The 19,080-nt window shown below is 30.6% G+C and overlaps 1 protein-coding gene across 1 annotated transcript; it reads left to right on the forward strand.

The window, feature by feature from the left end:
- Positions 1 to 15,072: 15,072 nt before the first annotated feature.
- LOC107471381 (rhamnogalacturonan I rhamnosyltransferase 1) lies at positions 15,073 to 18,876 on the forward strand. Its single transcript, XM_016090840.3, has 8 exons — positions 15,073 to 16,096; positions 16,184 to 16,251; positions 16,355 to 16,443; positions 16,556 to 16,721; positions 16,821 to 17,110; positions 17,327 to 17,531; positions 17,774 to 17,931; positions 18,355 to 18,876. The coding sequence occupies exons 1-8, from the start codon at positions 15,745 to 15,747 to the stop codon at positions 18,602 to 18,604; spliced, it is 1,578 nt and encodes a 525-aa protein (XP_015946326.1). The 5' UTR covers positions 15,073 to 15,744; the 3' UTR covers positions 18,605 to 18,876.
- Positions 18,877 to 19,080: the final 204 nt, after the last annotated feature.

Consider the following 19,080-nt stretch of genomic DNA (forward strand, 5'->3'; position numbering starts at 1 on the left):
TTGAAACCTGCCACTATTCATTGACTTGTTGGAAGTGTCATGAAATTATTCATCTCTAAAAATTTAAATTGATAAAAAAAATAAACATAAATAATTATATCTCTAAGAGAAATTACAACAACACCGTACCCTTATCCCGAAAGGCTCATCTAAGTGGATCTTGTTGAATTTTGTAATTGCATTTAAGGTTAAAAATTGAATTGTTTCAACCATGCAACGATAAGTCAATTATTTATCAGTTACTCAATAGATTACTAGTTACATGAAGTTAAGTTTTTACGTTATTTTCTATTTAATTAGTTCATTTGGGACCCTTACAAGATTTTAATGTTACACATATGTTGTTGGACAATAAAATGAAAAGAGAAAAAAATGCTGCAGATTGCATGTGATGGATGACATAGAATAACTGATATCACATGTTGTTTTAAATGGAAAAGGGAAATATATATAAAAAAATATTGCAGTCACGGGAATTTGTCACTTGTAAAAGATGCAAAACGACATTATTTTTTTCTAAAATTTGAATGGATAGATTATTATGGAAGCTGAATTTGCAGAGAGCTGAAAGATGAAATTGTGATCCCTGCAACTTGCTTTCCTATTGTACGGTATAAATGTTCCCAAAATTTGGTGACAAAAGTTACAAACAAAAAGATAGAAAGATAACAAAAAATGCAAAAGGTTAAAGGTTTATCTTGAACACATGTCACGGCTTTCTATATTTGACGATGGAATTTGGCAAGTGGAAAGTAATATGGTTGGAACACTTTTTTTCCTCGTGTTTAGAGATCATTGCTAAACTGGTTTTATTCTATTCTTATTTGAATTTAATTTCGATCTATTATTGTAAAATAATTTTACACATACATTCAATTACGTAATATCACATTGGTAAAAATAATTAAAAAATGAATATAATTGTACGACTGTATAAAACATTTTACACTACTATTAATGCATCAAATGAAACTCTTTTTATTATAAGGTGTAATATTAAGATAAGTATAGAATTCAAAATTACCAATAAGATAAGATTTTGAGTAAAAAAATAAAATGGTACTCATCAACTTTTATTTTGGACAAATTAATTTCTAAAAGAAATAAAAAATGGGCTTTTAATATTTTAAAATATTAATGGACAAATTAATCACTTCGCTTATGCTACACTTACGGTACATAGTCGGTTTCAAATTCGGGTAAAAGAGGATGATTATGTTAGGCCTTCGATAGCCAATATAAAAATTTAGTCGAATTTTCATGACATGGATTAACGCATGATTCTGAAAACCGAACCAGATCAGTCGTTTCAACCGGAAAAACCGAGAACTGGTCACCTAGCCGGTCCGGATAAGGTCAGAAACTGCCTAACAAAAAATCGGTGAGAAAATTGGTCAAACCGGCGGTTAATCGGAGAACCGTCCGATTTTTTAGCGATTTTTGGTTTGGATATTAAACTACTAAACGACGTCGTTTTGAAGGTAAAAAAAAAAAGAAAAAACAGAAGCTAAACGCAACGAACCTAATCCTAATCTCAGTCTCACACTCTCACAAGAGAAAGCACACCATAGCCACCACGGGCAGAAGAGAAAGCACCCACCGTCGCATAGCCACCCACGATGGAGCAGCCCCTCTTTGCCGTCGTATAGCCACCACCATCGCCACCGCATCCCACCGCCATCGCCACCGTATCCCACATCCCACAGCCCCTCTTCGCCGTCCCACAGCCCCTCTTCGTCGTCGCTAAGCTTCCCTCCTCGTTAGTCGTCGCCGAGCTCGCCTCCTCCTTCGTCGCCCTTACTCGCCGCCGGTAATACTCTGCCTTCCACCTCACCTCCTGTTTAATCGTCGCCTTCTCCTTCCATCTCGCTGCCGTCTGATTTTCTCTGCCTGATTTTATGATTTATTAGCTTGCGATTTGTTCATGATTTGTTATCGGTGCTTGATTTTATAATTTTTCTGTTCATGATTTGTTAAGTCTGTGTTCATGTTTTGTTATCTGTGTTCATGTTTTGTTATCTGGATTCATGATTTGGTATCTGTTCATGATTTGTTATCTGGATTCATGATGAGGTCATCAGAAAAATTCTGTTTGAGTTGATGTTCATGATTTGGTATCTGTTCATGATTTTTTCACGATGAAATGAGTTGCTACTTCATGATTTTGGTTGCTGAATTATTTATTTGTTCATGCTGGATTACATGATTTTGGTTGTTGCTTCATGTTTATCTGGATTACATGGTTTTCTGAAGTTATTTTCTGGTCTTTGATTTTCTGATTGTTACAGATGGAACAATCACAAAATAACCCACAGCCATAAGATAATGTTGTTCAAGATTCTCAAACTGGTTCATCCAGAGGTAAATCTGATCCAGTTTGGCAATAATATATTACAGTGAAGTATAACAAAAACAACAAGGCTTAATATACATGTATTTTCTGCTTGAATACTTACAATGGAGGCGGGATATATAGAATGAAATATCATCTTGCAAAAATTTCTGGACAAATTAAAGTTTGTAACAAAATAACTGAAGATGTTAAACTTCAATTCAAAAGGCTTTTGGAGAAAAACAAAAAAATAAGGCAGAAAAAAAATTTTACAGCTGAATGTTATGATGTGGAAAGTGAAACACAAGCGGAAGAAGAGTGTGAAGCGCCTAATCCTGTACAACCTCCGGCTCCTGCAAAAATGGGAGACAAAGGAAAGAGAAGAGCGATTGCTGCTACTCCAATTGGAAGTTATTTTAAGGGAAGGACTACGCCGGGCTCTCAACCAAGTTTGAAAAGTGTCTTGGCCAGTAAACAAGTTGTGCACAAGGTTAAGTTGGGGCTTGCAAGATGGATCATTGATGCACGAATTCCATTCAATGCAATTCAATCGCCTTACTTTCAACCTGCCTTGGACGGCGTTGCTGCAATTGGACCTGGTTTCAAGGGACTTTCATATGATGAAATGAGAGTTCATTTGCTGCCGATCTTAAGAAGGAGTGTCAGTTGCTTGTTGAAGGCTATAGGAGCTCATGGAAAAGAACTGGTTGTACACTGATGGCAGATGGCTGGACTGATCAAAGGCAGCGTACGTCAATTAATTTTCTTATTTATTGTCATGCTAGTATGTCATTTGTTAAGTCTGTTGATACTTTTGATATGATAAAAACTGCCGATACCTTGTTTAAATTGTTTGCTGAGGTTATTGATTGGGTTGGGTCTAGTAACATTGTGCATGTGGTTACTGATAATGCTGCGAATTATGTATCTGCTGGAAAACTCATTCATGAAAACTATCCAAATATTTTTTGGTCTCCTTGTGCTGCTCACTGCATCAATCTTATTTTGAAAGACATAGCAAGTATGCCTCACATAGCTAACTTTGCCTCTCGTGCTTCAAAAGTGATTGTGTTTGTTTACAATCATATGATTTTTTTGTCATGGCTTAGAAAAAGAAAAGATTGGAAAGAAATTGTTCAACCAGGAGTTACACGTTTTGCTATTGTTTTCATTACTTTGAAAAGTATATATGATCATAAGGAACACTTGCAAGCATTGGTGGTGGACAAATATTTCACTTCTCATAAATTATCCAAGAGTGTCAATGGGAAGATGGTTAGCTCAATTATCTTGGATAGTAAGTTCTGGGACGACTGTATTACTACTGTTATGCTTGTTAGTCCTCTTATTAAGTTATTGAGGCTTGTTGATACTAATGAGAAACCTTCTCTGGGTATCGTGTATGAGGGCATGCAAAGAGTCAAAATTGCTATCAAGACAATGTTTAGAAATAGAAAATCTGCATACACACCTTATACAAGCATCTTGAAAATGCGGTGGGATAAGAATTTGAAGCGTGACCTTCATGCACCAGCATACTTTTTGAATCCAGATTTCTTCTATAGTGAGGGGTTTGTTGAGAAGGAAAATATCTTGAGGTCTTTGCTTGATTTATTTGATATTCAAACTCTTTGCGATGACTAAGTTGCTGCAATACAAGAGATACAGTTGTATTGAGATCGAAAAGGAAGTTTTGGAAGGGAAAGTGCTTTGAAAGCAATTAAGAGACTTGAACCTGGTAAGTTATTATATTTATATGTTCAAGTTACTTTGAAGGTTTTTTTTTAAATATTGAATGAGAATTGATGTTTGACTTTCATATCCTGGTAGGTGAATGGTGGAGGCTACACGATGGAAGTGCTCCTAACTTGCAAAAAATGGTAATTCGTCTTCTTCATCAAACATCTTCATCATCCAGATGTGAGAGGAACTGGAGCCTCTTTGAACAAATCCATTCAAAGAGGAGGAACCAATTAGAGCATCAAAGGCTAAGTGACATTGTTTATGTGACTTATAATCTACGCCTTCAATCTAGAATGCATCGCAAGAAGAAGAATTATGATCCAATTGACGTTCAAAGCATTAACACAGTAGATTTTTGGGTAATGCTAGATGAAGATGATCCTAAATTTACTAATGGAGACATCGAAGGCATTGAAAATTTAATTTACACGGATAATGCTATGCCTTCATATCCTAAAGGTGATTGAAATAGCAAAACTTGTTTCATTTACTAAAGATATCTGTTGTAAAGTTACAACTTTAATTTTTTCTTGGTTTTCTATTTTATTTTATTAGATGGAGGAAATGTGGAATTTGATGTGAATTTGCCTAATGTTGCTGATTCTTCAAATACAACTTCTTTTGGTGGTACTTCTGATGATGGTGACTTTGGATTACCTGTTTATGATAGAGATATTTGAACACTTAATGATAATTATGCTTTTTGATGAGTTTCACCTTTGATTAGTTGAAAACTTGTTAGTAATTGTTTCTTTTGAATGTAGAACATTATGGGTTTGTTATTATGTGCGTTTTTTTTAGTTATAAACTTTGATGTTTGAAATTGTTTGTGAACCTCTAATATTGAGTTATGGATAACTTATTATGTGAAATTTTAAATTTTATTAAGTTAGAAATTATTGAATTTATATATTTAAAATTATTTTTAGGTTTTTTAATAATTTTATTTAATATTTTATTAAACCGGTTCAACCCCGGTTGAACCCCGATGGAACCAGTGAACCATTGAACTAATGACCTCACCGGTTTATTGACCGGTCCGGTTCTTGCAACCTTGAATTAAAGACGTTATTGTTCTAAAATTAGGTCATTGCCCAATACAAAAGCAACGCGATGTATGACTCACGTACAGTGTCAAAAGAGCAAGAGCCGCTACATTGGTACCCAAGTGTAGTGCTAAATGAGTAAGGGTTTTCGCGTTTTCGTGAACGGACAAAGATAAATAAGCTAGTTCAAAAAGAAAAAAGTAAAGGTAAATGTCATAGCGATAGAAGGTTGAGATTTGGGACATGAAACATAGACACTCTAACAGAAAAATCTATGGAGGTGGTGGATACCATGACAAGGAGGAAGATTAACATCATGTGCCTACAAGAAGTAAAATGGGTTGGCGCGAAGGTTAGGGAGTTGGATACCTCCAGGTTCAAATTTTAGTATACAGGAAAGGTGAAAAATAGGAATGTGGTAGATATTATCGTGGATAGTAATGGAAGAAGGACGTAGTGGATCTTAAGAGGGTGAGTGATCGGATCATCTCTATCAAATTTGTGGTGGAATATGTACTTTTCATGTGATTAGCGTCTATGCACCGCAAGTGGGTTTGGACAAACAACACAAGATAAGGTTTTAGGAGGATCTATAGAGTTTGGTCCAAGACATACCTTTGGGAGATAAGATTTTTTTATAAGGAGATTTAAATGGTCATGTTAGAAGAGAAGTGATTGGGTATGAAAGTATTCACGGAGGCCATGGTTTCAGGGTGGTCAATACCGAAGGTAAAACTATTTTAGACATTTCCTCAACCTTTGACCTTCTCATCACAAATACATATTTTAAAAAGAGAGACGAACATCTTATAACCTATAGGAGTGGCATGACAAGCTCTCAAATCGACTTCTTCTTGTTGAGTAGAGTCGACCGGAAATTTTATATTAATTGTAAAATTATTTCGAGAGAGAGTTTAACAACACAACATAGGATGCTCATTATGGATTTTCGGGTTAAACAAAAGATGAAGAAAAGACATCATACGAAGAATCTAAGGACGAGGTGGTGGCGGATGAAAGGTGAAGAATAAAGAAGCTTCCTAAGATGGGTAGGAAAAGAGGCAAAGTGGAAAGAGGATGGAAGCATGAAGGAGATATGGAGGGAGATGGCAGAAATTATTAGATGAATAGCAAAAGAAAGTTTTGTTGAATCTAGAGGGATAGGACTAAGAGACAAAGAGTTCTGGTGGTAGAATACAAGTATACAAGAAAAGATAAAGGCAAAAAAAGAGTGTTTTAAAGAGTGGTCTTTGTGTCGCAATATAGATAATTGAAAAATATATAAGGCGGCTAAGAAAAAGACAAAAATGGTTGTAAGTGAAGCAAGAACAAGAGCATATGAGGGTCTCTACCTGTCTTTAGGTACGAAGGAAGGAGAAAAAGGTATATATAGAATCACAAAGAGCCGTGAAAGAAAAACGAGAGACTTGGATCAGTTAAGTGCATAAAAGATAAAAACAGAGAGGTTTTGGCTCAAGATGAGAAGATCAATAAAAAAGTGGAAGAGTTACTTCTACGAGTTATTTAATGAAGGACAAAAGACTCTTCCGAGTCTTGGTCGGTTATGCATGAGGGAAGAAGATCAAAACTTCGACAACTATCAAAGGATTCGAGACTTTGAGGTAAAAGAGGTTCTAAAGCGGATGAAAAATGGCAGGATAGTAAGACCCGATAATATTCTGATTGAAATTTGGAAGGGCCTTAGAGAGAAAGGCATTAGTTGGTTCGCCAAGCTTTTTAGTGAGATTTTAAGGTCAAAGAAAATGTCAGATGAGTGGAGAAATAGCACATTAGTACCTATCTACAAGAATAAAAGGGATATACAAAGTTGCGAAAATTATAGAGGAATCAAACTCATGAGCTATACCATGAATTTATAGAAAAGAGTGATAGAACAGAGGCTGAGACAACAGACACAAGTAACAGAGAACTAATTTGGTTTTATGCCAGACAAATTCACCATTGAAACTACATACTTGTTAAGAAGGATGATAGAGAGGTATTATAGTAATAAAAGAGATCTACATATAATGTTTACTGATTTGGAAAAAGCATATGATAAGGTGCCAAGAGATGTCTTAGGTAAGGTTTTGGAAAGAAAGAGAATACAAATAGTATATGTTCGTGCAATTAAAGACATGTATGATGGGCTATAACTAGTGTGAAGACTCAAGGTGGTGTGACAGAGAAATTTCTTATTGGTATAGGATTACATTAGAAATCATCATTAAATTCATAACTTTTCACATTAGTCTTGAAAGTACTCACAGAGCATATCCAAGAACCTATACCATGGTGCATGCTTTTTGCCGATGATATTGTCCTTATGGGAGAGTTAAGGAAAGACCTAAATAAGAAGTTGGATTTATGGAGAGAAGCTCTAGAAATGTATGGTCTACGCATAAGCCATAACAAGACGGAATATATGGAATGTAAGTTCAGCCGCTGAAAGGAAAACCCTAATACATAGGTGAAGATTAGAGAAAATATCTTACGAAAAGTTAAAAGTTTTAAGTATTTTGGGTGCATCATACAGGATAATGGAGAGATTGAACATGATGTAAATCATAGGATCCAAGCAGGTTGGTCAAAATGGCGGAGTGCATCTGGTTTTATATGCGACAAAAAAGTGCATTTAAAAATTAAAGGTAAATTCTATCGCACTGCTATAAGATCGGCTATGATTTATGGTACGGAGTGTTGGGCGGGTAAAGGGGAGCACGAAGATAAGTTAAGTTAAGTGTAGCAGCGATGAAGATGTTGAGATGGATGAGTGGTCATACGCGATTAGATAGCATAAAGAACGAAGATATAAGAGAAAGAGTTGGAGTAGCACTTATTATGAAAAAGATGGTAGAATCGCGTCTCAAGTAGTTTGGACATGTAAGAAGAAGACCGACAGAGCACCCAATCAGGAGGGTAGATGAGATGGAAGATGAGCACAAGGTGAAAGCCAGAGAAAGACTTAGGAAGTCCATCCATGAAGTGGTCAAATGAGATCTACATGTAAACGGTCTCTTTGTAAACATGATACATAATAGAGTTCAATAGCGTCGTTTGATCCATATAGCCGATCCCATCTAATAAGACAAGGTTTTATTGTTGTTGTTAGGCTTTATTGTTGTTGTTGTATTAATGGACAAATAATTGCAAATAAAATATAGAGATAAATTAGTTCTTAATAAAGTGAAATCGCAAATTGATATCTTGTGTTTTAAATTTTTAAATATCTTATAATTTGTCTATTAATAAACTATATTTTTAGAAAAAAGTTAAGTATTAATCTTTTATTTTGCAAAAAATATTAAGGATTAATTTATCTTTTATTTTATTAGGCATTGTTATTTCTAAAATATAAAAATATTAATGACTAGTTTATTAATTTTATTTATTAAAAAACTTATTTATTCGAATATGAAATTCTTTGACCACTATTTTAGAAGTTACTTTTAAGATTTTAATTGCTATGATGTAATTTTTTTACCAATATCATGCAATCACATATTTCTATGATATTGAAAGAATATAATAATATATATGACAATAAATAGAATGCTTGGATTATGTTTTCTAATCTTAGCAACACATAAATCAAATAAAGGAGAATGTTAAAGGCATAAAACTTTTATTAGAAATATATTAAAATTGATTAATATTGATTCAAGCATAAGTTAAATACCAAAAAAATATTACTCACTAAATGAGTATATCTCTAATACATTTTTTTAAGTGATAATAATCTCTTTTAATTTTGTTTGAACTTTTATATATGATTTTTTTTATTTGTCTTATTTTTTTAGAATTTACTAAAGATTGAACACTAAATATTTTGGATATAGGGTTTTAATACTATGTCATGAAATGTTATTCCTTCTAAAAACTTAAACAGATAAAAATAACGACGGCGATGAGCGAGACTAATGGTCAAAAGAGCAACGGCAATAAAAAATCGAAAGCGACAATGGTGTTTGAAGTTATGTTGGAGAGATCGATGCCAGTGAGGGGGCTGATTGGGTGAACAACAGCAGCACTAAAAGGAGTTGGGAAAAAAACTGGTGCAGTGGAGATGGAAACGATAGTGTTCTTCTGAATCTCATCGGTTGTTTTCAGTAATGACGTGAATAATGGTTGTGGAGATGAGAGAAATTGGCGCGGACATCAGAACCATAATTATAATAAAATTAGGAATAACCATTCGTAATGTAAATATATTTAGGTACTAATTCTAATTTTTTAAATTTTAAAATTTATTAATAATTATTTAATTAATTAAAAATTTAAATTTTAATTTAAATTTTACCTTTTTTTAAAACTGTTATTTACGTTATTCACAATATACATTATTTATTTATACTTTCTCATAATTATATCTGTAACAGTTACTCAATGTTTATCATAAAAAATGACACAATTAAATATAATTAGGATGCTGAAAATAACCCTTTAAGCATGAATGTATTTCATTTTCACCTCACCTTAGTACCGAAAGCAAGATATCAATTCTTTAGGTAAATGGTGTGCTCAATTACTAAAATGTTGTTATTCAATCCATCCTTATCAATTTTAATATCAACAAACAAGTGGATTATGAATAGCTAAACCCCCAATTATTTCAATTAATAGAGTTTGATCATCATAATTAAGATTTAAGACCTTATCTCAGCTAGTGGTAGTAGTCCACTAGTGGATCACTGTAAAATCTTGTTGGACCATGTATTCATAACTCATTTGATTTTTTTTTTCCGTCAATTTTTTTTTTCTTTATACTTCTTTCATGATAAATCCCATAATTAAAAAAATAAAAAAATATAAATTCTTAGAGAGAAAATAAATGGGTTAGACATTAAATTTAAGATGTTACTCCAAATCAGGTCCAAAAAATTATTAGTCAAATACTTTAATTTTTAATAAATCTTAATTATTAAATTAACCCCTAACAGTTTATTTTATTAGAAAAATTAATTCTTATGTCAACTTTTTGCGTTAGAAACTAATATGTTTAACCAAATTAATCTTATTGTCATTTAAAAATGATCTGAAAGTCCTTACATTTTTTTACCATTTTCAAATCAATCCTTGTGTATAATGAAGAATTTTGTGTGGAAATTGATTTATCTAATGAAATAAAAAATAAAAAATACTTTAATCATTAAAATTTATTAAAAATTAAAATTTCCGACTAAATTTTTTTTAGAAATTGATTTGGAAATTACTCTTTAATACATATACAGGATTAACATAGTCAAATCAAATTAAATCTAAAGCAACTATTTCAACGAAAGAAAGAAAAAGTGCTACCAAAGAGTGAGCAACTAACATTAAAAGACATAGACTAGTGACTAGCTACCTTAATTACAGAATTACTAAGTCAAAGAATATATAAGTTTACAGAAAAACATGAAGAAAGAATAACAACATCAAATTCTAAAAGAATATGAAAAAACAATTCAAAACATTTAGGCTGCAATTGGTTTATAGGTAGCGCTGCACATGGATCGGATAATATCCGCATATTTACGGTAATTATCTGCATTCGATCCGAATTTTGCGAATATTATCCGATCCGCAGAGTCATCGGATCGGATCAGATCTGATCCGCACTATGGTAGGATTGGATTGCAGATTTAGTAGTGATATCCGCAGATTCGATCCGCAAATCCACATATCCGCACGTCTTATATAAATAGTATAGTTTAAGAAAGTAAACCCTAATGTGATATGAATTTTAGTGTGTTGTTTTATGAATTTTATGATATCTTGTTTTTAATTTTTTATGTTGTACTTCAACTTAGAATAATTAAACTTAAATCTTGTGTTATTATTTTTTTTAATTATTGAAGAGAACTTTTATTGATAATATTTTAGGAGTAAATAGACTTAAACAGGTGAAAAATAAATTTTATGGATATTTTTTTTTGTAAAAATAGCCAAATAAAATCTCAAAATAGTTATTTTTTGAATTATGCGGATATACCCGATATCTGATCCGATCCACATCCGCAAGTATGCGAATCGGATCGGATTGGATCTGATCTGAAAAAATGCGGATATCGTATCCGATCCGATACGATGAGTGCAGTGCAGATCGGATAGAATTTTAGGCTATATCTGATTCGATCCGATCCGTGTGCAATTCTATTTATAAGGATGAGATACTGAGACACAAAATTGTGTTTGGCAGATGAGATATAAATAAAGAGATATTATATTTAAAGACACTGAATTAATGTATTTTGTGTTCATTCTGACAGGAAGGATACAGAAACACTAACAAAGGACACAGTTTATTTTTTTTTCTTTTATTATTCTTGTTAATCTTTTATAATTATATTTTTTATTATTATATTTTTTTCATATTTTTTTATTAAAAAAATAAAAATAAATTAATTTTTATAATTTATTCTATTTTATTATTAAATAAATATAAAAATATTAAATTTTGTGTGTCTGTTTTTTATGTATTATTTTTAATATTTTGTTTTGTCCTATTTTTAAAAACAAATGGAGCCTTAAAGATTGTGAACTAATAGGAGAATTCTCGTGTGTATTAATAGTATAATACTTAATGTATCCAGAAGTATATACAATTATTTATTTTCATTTCTAATAATTATAAATTATATAAAAAATAAGAAGAAATAATTACCTTTTCTTATTCAAAATGACTGTCTCTAATGACGCATCAAAGTTATCAAAATTAAAGTGTATTAAAGTTTAAGAATTAAGACTCAATAAACACTTACAGAATACTTGTTATATTATTTATCAAAAGTGCTCTTACAAGTTACAATGAAGAGTTTTTATTTGAATAAATTAAAAATACATTCATTTCCAAAATGCACCCTTGATAAAAATCTTCTAGAAGTACATTTATGCTATTTCACATGGGAGACACAGTGAATAAATTTCAGCTTATTTGTCTAATATTCTAAAAGATCGGGAATTGATTGTCAAAATTTCTTGTTAAAAAGCAATATATCTAATATAAAAATGATCATGAACAAAAATTGAAATTTCATGTGATTTTTATAAGATATTGTTTCAGATATTTACTACCTGTAGTGATTTTTGTTCATATTAAAATTAACATGTGGATACTATAGTCTATGATATAAAAATATAAAAATATAAAAATAGAAAACATACATAGACAAAGAAGCAAACACAAATATTTTGTATTTCTACTTTAAAAATATATAAGATTCGTATCTTTGCAATCTATGAAGAACGATACAGACACAGGATATGATACAATATAAGATAAATTGACATATAAATTTTAAAATTTTATAAGACATAGAAATATACATATATATAAAATATAAAATAAATAATATATACTATTTTTAAATTTATTTTAAGAATGCATGTTAATAATAAGACTGAACACACGCTAAACACGTGATTGTATTTAATTATGTCCAAGTATATCCTGAAAAAAATTCTTTATTTTTTATTAAGACATAATAAAACACAACAGATATGCACGTCGGATAAGTGTCAATAAATATTATATCCAAAATATATCAAACACTTAAACCCAATAACTCAGCAAAATATCTATACTTTCTACTTCATAGTATGCAACTAAACCAATTTCTCTATCCTCTATCTCTATAATTTTGTTTCATAATCAGCATTCAAATGTAGCTTAAAATTAACCAATTTGAATTAATTACTTAATTTGGTGGTTAGTTTATTGATCAAAAAATTAATTTTAATTTAGTATAATAATTTTTATGTAAAATTAATAATCGATAAAAAGTTAAATAATAATTTAGTCAAATTATAATTATTTTCGTTTATCAATTTTACATAAAAATAAGTGTAGGTGAATTTTTATCTTATTAAAATAAGAAATAATATGAAAATAAAAAAATATTTAAAAAGCCAAGGGTAAATAAAATAAAGGGTAAAACACTATAATAAGCCAAGGAGAATAAAATTTTACACAAATAAGCCAAATGAAAAATTGGTTTATGAATCCACCAAACGCACATTACTATATAGTTCGAATCATGTTCATTCGAACTCTATTCACAAATAATTCGAATCATGTTGATTCGAATTATGAACAAACGTGTACACACACTAATTCGAATCATGTTGATTCAAATTACACTCACACACGCTGCACATAGTAATTCGAATTGAATAGATTCGAATTACTCATGATTTAATTATGTCCATTTTTTTATTAAAAATTTAATAATTGATTAAAAAAATCAATAATTTAAAAATTAAAAAATATATATTTTATTTCATGCATTAAAAAAAAGCTAACAAAATATTTTACTCTATACGAAATGTTAAAGAAATACTCTACATAGTCAATAATAATTTAGAAATTAAAAAAAAATATAGTTATAACCAATATTTACCTAAATTAGTAAAATATTACAAACTTTCATAGTACTCCTAACATTTTTTAAGCAATTTTTTTAAAATTATTTTGCATAGAAAATGGCTTAAAAATGCCCTTTATTCTAGGCAAAACAATTTTAAAAAATAGCTTAAAAAAATGTTAGGAGTACTATAAAAATTTGTAATGTCCTAGTAATTTAGGTAAATATTGGTTGTAACTATATTTTTTTTAATTTCTAAATTAGTATTGACTATGTAGAGTATTTTTTTAATGTCCTAAGTCATTAGGACGTTAAAAATTTGTATAGTACTCCTAACATTTTTTTAAGTTATTTTTTAAATTATTTTACCTAGAATAAAGTACATTTTAAGCCATTTTAAGCCATTTTCTATACAAAACAATTTAAAAAATGGCTTAAAAAATGTTAGGAGTACTATAAAAGTTTGTAATATTCTAGTAATTTAGGTAAATACTGGTTATAACTATATTTTTTTAATTTCTAAATTATTATTGACTATGTAGAGTATTTCTTTAATGTCCTTAGTTATTAGGACATTACAAATTTTTATAGTATTCCTAATATCTTTTAAGCCATTTTTTAAAATTATTTCGTATAGAGTAAAATATTTTGTTAGCTTTTTTTTAATGCATGAAATAAAATATATATTTTTTAATTTTTAAATTATTGATTTTTTAATCAATTATTAAATTTTTAATAAAAAAATGGACATAATTAAATCATGAGTAATTCGAATCTATTCAATTCGAATTACTATGTGCAGCGTGTGTGAGTGTAATTCGAATCAACATGATTCGAATTAGTGTGTGTGCATGTTTGTGCATAATTCGAATTATGTGTGAATAGAGTTCGAATGAACTTTATTCGAACTATATAGTAATGTGCGTTGGTGGATTCATGAACCAATTTTTCATTTGGCTTATTTGTGTAAAATTTCATTCTCCTTGGCTTATTAGAGTGTTTTACCCTAAAATAAAATAGTAAAATGGAGTAGAAATTTGGCTAATTTTTTTTTTATATTATGTTGTTATTGGTGTTTTTTATTAATATTATGATGTTTTGGTGTAATACAGTGATATGGGATAAAAAGAAATCGTGAGTAACTATTTTAAATAAGACAAAAAATTAAAAAAGTTAACAGAAATCGTGAGTTACGATTTCAGATAAGACAAAACAAAAATAAGAAATCGTAAGTCACGATTTTAATTTTTTAATTAAAAAAATTGTGATTTATGAAATCGTGAATAACGATTTGTTTTATTATGCAAATCGTAAGTAACGATTTATATTATACATCACACTTGTGAAATATACCAATTTTAATTCATATCAACGTATTACACCATTTCATCTATTATATAAAAAATAATTAACAAAGAAATTTAATAAATAAAAATAAAAGTTGGGTTTGTTACACTGTTGTTACAGTTAAAAAGTGGGTCCTGTGGACCCATCTTTGTCACTCACTCACTCTCTCTTAAGAAAGGAAAAAAAAAATTGCAGCCTTTGCTACCGCCTTGATTATATACCCTTTTCATTTTTTCTTATTATTTTCTTTTCATTTTCTTACATATATATATTAACTCTCTCTTTCTTTCTTTCTGCTTCTATTCTCTATTCTCACCATTGCCGCCGTCAACAACCTTCTCCGGCAACCCTCACCGGGATCTCATCGGAAAATTCTCACCGGAGAAAAACAAAAAAACATTTCCCACCGCCATTGCTATTGCTGTTTCAAGCAGAATTTGCTAACAAACACTACGTTTCTTGTTTCCTTTCTCTCTAATTGAGTTCAACACAATGCCATTGAAAACTCTTGAGAGTTAGTCTCAATCTCCAATTCTCCACGCTTATGCAGTTGCATTGCTCCTTCACTGCAACTAATGAAAGCTACATTGCCAACATAGCTTAGCGTTTCACGAGCACTGAAAACTTCATCTAGTGTTTTTATGGTTCCAAGGTGTTACCCGCATATGTGAATTTCATGATATGATAGGAGGTCAAAGATTTTTGTTTAATTAGCATTTATTTTTTCTATGTTGTAAGATCCAAACTTTCCTCAGTATTGGTTTTGGTGTTTATTCTGGGAATTTATTATGCATCACTAAGTCCAAGGTTCTTATTTATTATATATAAATAGTATATAGTATAGTATTTCATAATTCATAGTTCTAAACTTCTAATTTCTTAAGGCTTTGATTGAATTGAAGAGTTAATTGACCAATTAGAGAGAATTTGAATGATGCTGAGGTGGGGAAAGGAGCATGATCATGAGAGTGAGGAAATGGAGGTGATAGGGTTCAATGTTTTGGGTTCTGGAGATGAAGGTGTAATCAAATCCAATAATAATAAGAGATTGGTTATAAGGTCTAGTAGGATTAAGGTGTGGATGGCTCGTGCCATAACCACTGTGTTAATTTGGACCAGTGTGGTTCAGATTATGTCAATTGGTGAATTATGGGGTCCAAGGTTCTTGAAGGGTATGCCTTATTATTGTTTCAATCACCATCCTTCAGATTCATCTTCTCAGGCCATAGTAGAAAAGCCTTTTGTTCTTCCACATAATAGGGCTATTGTTCTCCCTCCCAAAAGTAAGTTCTTCAACTTTGTCATATGATGGTTATTGGTATTAACAATTTTCTTAATTTACTAATTGGTTGGTACATTGTTGATATCAGGGATTTATAAGAACAATGGTTATCTTGTGGTTTCTTGCAATGGAGGGCTCAATCAAATGAGAGCAGCAGTGAGTAATGCCAATGTTAAATTACATTAACATTTGTTGGAAATTATTGATTTATTATTAGTATTATATTAAAAGAGTTTGGTTATATATCTTTCTTGTGCAGATATGTGACATGGTTGCTATTGCTAGACATTTGAATGCAACTCTCATAGTTCCAGAACTGGATAAAACATCTTTCTGGGCTGATCCAAGGTTTGCACATTTATCATTCTTATAAAAGAAAAAAAAAACATTTTATTTTATTGTATTTTATGTTATTAATTATTGAAGTTTCATCATCAACTCTGTTCCCTTGATGTGGCAGTGAGTTCCAAGACATATTTGATATAGATAATTTCATTGCATCACTGAGAGATGAGGTTAGAATATTGAAGCAACTACCACCTAGACTCAAGAGAAGGGTAAAATTGGGATTATTTCATTCATTGCCACCAGTCAGTTGGTCTGGTATATCTTACTATGAAAAACAGGTATTCACATGGTTCACATGATTTTTCCTTTTTAAATTTAATTTATTTTTCTCATTCATCAGTTAATTCAACCAATTCTCCTAATTGCTTTGATCACAGATCCTTCCTCTGTTGAGGAAACACAAGGTTTTGCACCTAAATCGTACCGATGCCCGGCTCGCGAATAACGGACTACCACCGGAGATTCAGAGGCTTCGTTGCAGGGTAAATTTCCAGGCATTGAGGTTTACTTCCCAGATAGAGGAACTTGGTAGAAGAATTGTTAGCATTTTGAGGTCAAGAGGGCCATTTCTTGTGCTTCATCTTAGATATGAGATGGACATGTTAGCCTTTTCTGGATGCACTCATGGATGTGACTCCAAAGAGGTGGAGGAACTCACAAGAATGAGGTAATCTCAAATCTCACTCTCCGTTCTATACTGATAGTCGTTTCGATAACTTTTGATATATTCATAAATTACTATATCTAAAAGAGTCAAAACGACTATCACTACAGAACAAAAATGATGTATTAATGTGGCAAAGGATCTATTTTCCATTTTTTGTTGGAATCATTGAATGTGTTTTTTTTTGTTTCTTCTAATGCAAAATTGTTTTGTTATTAGATATGCTTATCCATGGTGGAAGGAAAAAGTGATTAATTCTGAGCTTAAGAGACAAGATGGTTTATGCCCTTTGACACCAGAGGAAATAGCTCTGATATTGACAGCACTAGGCATAGATCAAACTTATCAAGTTTATATTGCTGCTGGAGAAATATATGGTGGAAGGAGAAGGATGCAAAATTTGCTTTCAGCTTTTCCTAATGTGGTAAGTACAAAGAACCAAAATGAAATCAATGGACAAACTTGTTTTCAAGATTTTAAAATAACAAATTTATGTGTTTTGTAATTCAAAAAGAGTGACAGATTAGTCTTTTCTAAAGATAAATTTGTTACTTTCAAATATTGAGAAACTAGTTTATTTCTTATGATTTTGTTCAAATGGTCATTTTGTATATTCATATGTAAATTTGTGATTTATATATTTGTGTTGAAATGCAAAACAAACAGGTAAGGAAGGAAACTCTGTTGGAACCTTCAGATTTGATGTATTTCCAAAACCACTCATCACAAATGGCTGCATTGGATTATCTTGTGTCACTGGAGAGTGACATATTTATTCCAACATATGATGGTAACATGGCTAAAGTTGTTGAAGGCCATAGAAGGTATTATTAATTTATTATTATTATTATATATTATTATTCACCACATCAATGTTTGGATTTCATTTGTCTCTAAAACTATATAAATGATCTTAATTATTCTTAAGTGTGACAGCAAGGTTTTCACTTTTGAAGAATCTTATTAGATATTATATATAAATGGAATTCATGATTGAACAGCTTAACAAGTAATCAAGCATTTCAGTTTTTGTGTATTATTGCAGTATTATGATGAGTGCATTTTACTAATAAAATAAGCATAATACAACTACTCTCTAATAAACTCTTGTCCAGTGCTTTTGTTTTTTATAATTTTTCTTATTAGTGTCAAAATAATTATATTTTGTTGGAACCATGATGGCACATAATATAATATTTAAAATTTTTATAATAATATATTATTTTACTTGGTGCTTTTAATTTCAGATTCCTAGGTTTCAAAAAGACTATACAACTAGATAGGAAGATTTTGGTGCGGCTGATAGATCAATACAACAATGGCTCATTAAGCTGGGATGAATTTTCAGATGTTGTTAAGAAAGTTCATGCTAATAGAATGGGAAGCCAAAAAAGAAGAGTTGTAATCCCAGAAAGACCAAAAGAAGAAGATTATTTTTATTCTAATCCTCAGGAATGTTTACAATTGCAAGATGAACCACTGATGAGAAGCACATGATTATTGCCACTTGATTTTTGTTCATAGTCCTCCAACTAAATGAAAATTGCAAATTTGTACCATGTTATGTTATTCAAGGTGGCTTATTGGCTATGCTTTTCACAAGAATCATGAAGATAAATAATTACATAAGTTTCAACATTTTGAGGGACAGGTTCTTGTGTAAAGCAATAGCAAAGTGTTGTTGAGTCTTATACACTGTACAAATTAAATGAGCAAAAATATAGAGTACTTTTTGTTTATTTTATTTTAAAGAAAAATTTTCCTCCTAATTTCATGGGTTATTTCCAATAGAATTTGCACACAAACAAAAACAAAAACAAAAAAAAAGCTTTATTTTAATTATTTTTGTTAGATAATGTACCAACTTATTACTTTATCTTGGTTAGATGAATAAATATTTTGTTTTATTTTATTTTATTTTATCATTTTTAACATAATTCAAATAATGAGTACTAGATCTTATGAGTTGATGT

Source organism: Arachis duranensis, chromosome 10, assembly GCF_000817695.3.
Source record: "Arachis duranensis cultivar V14167 chromosome 10, aradu.V14167.gnm2.J7QH, whole genome shotgun sequence".
Taxonomy (NCBI): Eukaryota; Viridiplantae; Streptophyta; class Magnoliopsida; order Fabales; family Fabaceae; genus Arachis; species Arachis duranensis.

Bases quoted from the DNA above. Each gene is read 5' to 3' on its own strand.
- LOC107471381 (XM_016090840.3), top strand. From the start codon at position 15,745: ATGATGCTGAGGTGGGGAAAGGAGCATGATCATGAGAGTGAGGAAATG. The intron at 16,252-16,354 runs GTGAGTAATGCC...TTTCTTGTGCAG, and splicing joins TCAATCAAATGAGAGCAGCA to ATATGTGACATGGTTGCTAT. The intron at 17,532-17,773 runs GTAAGTACAAAG...CAAAACAAACAG, and splicing joins TTTCAGCTTTTCCTAATGTG to GTAAGGAAGGAAACTCTGTT.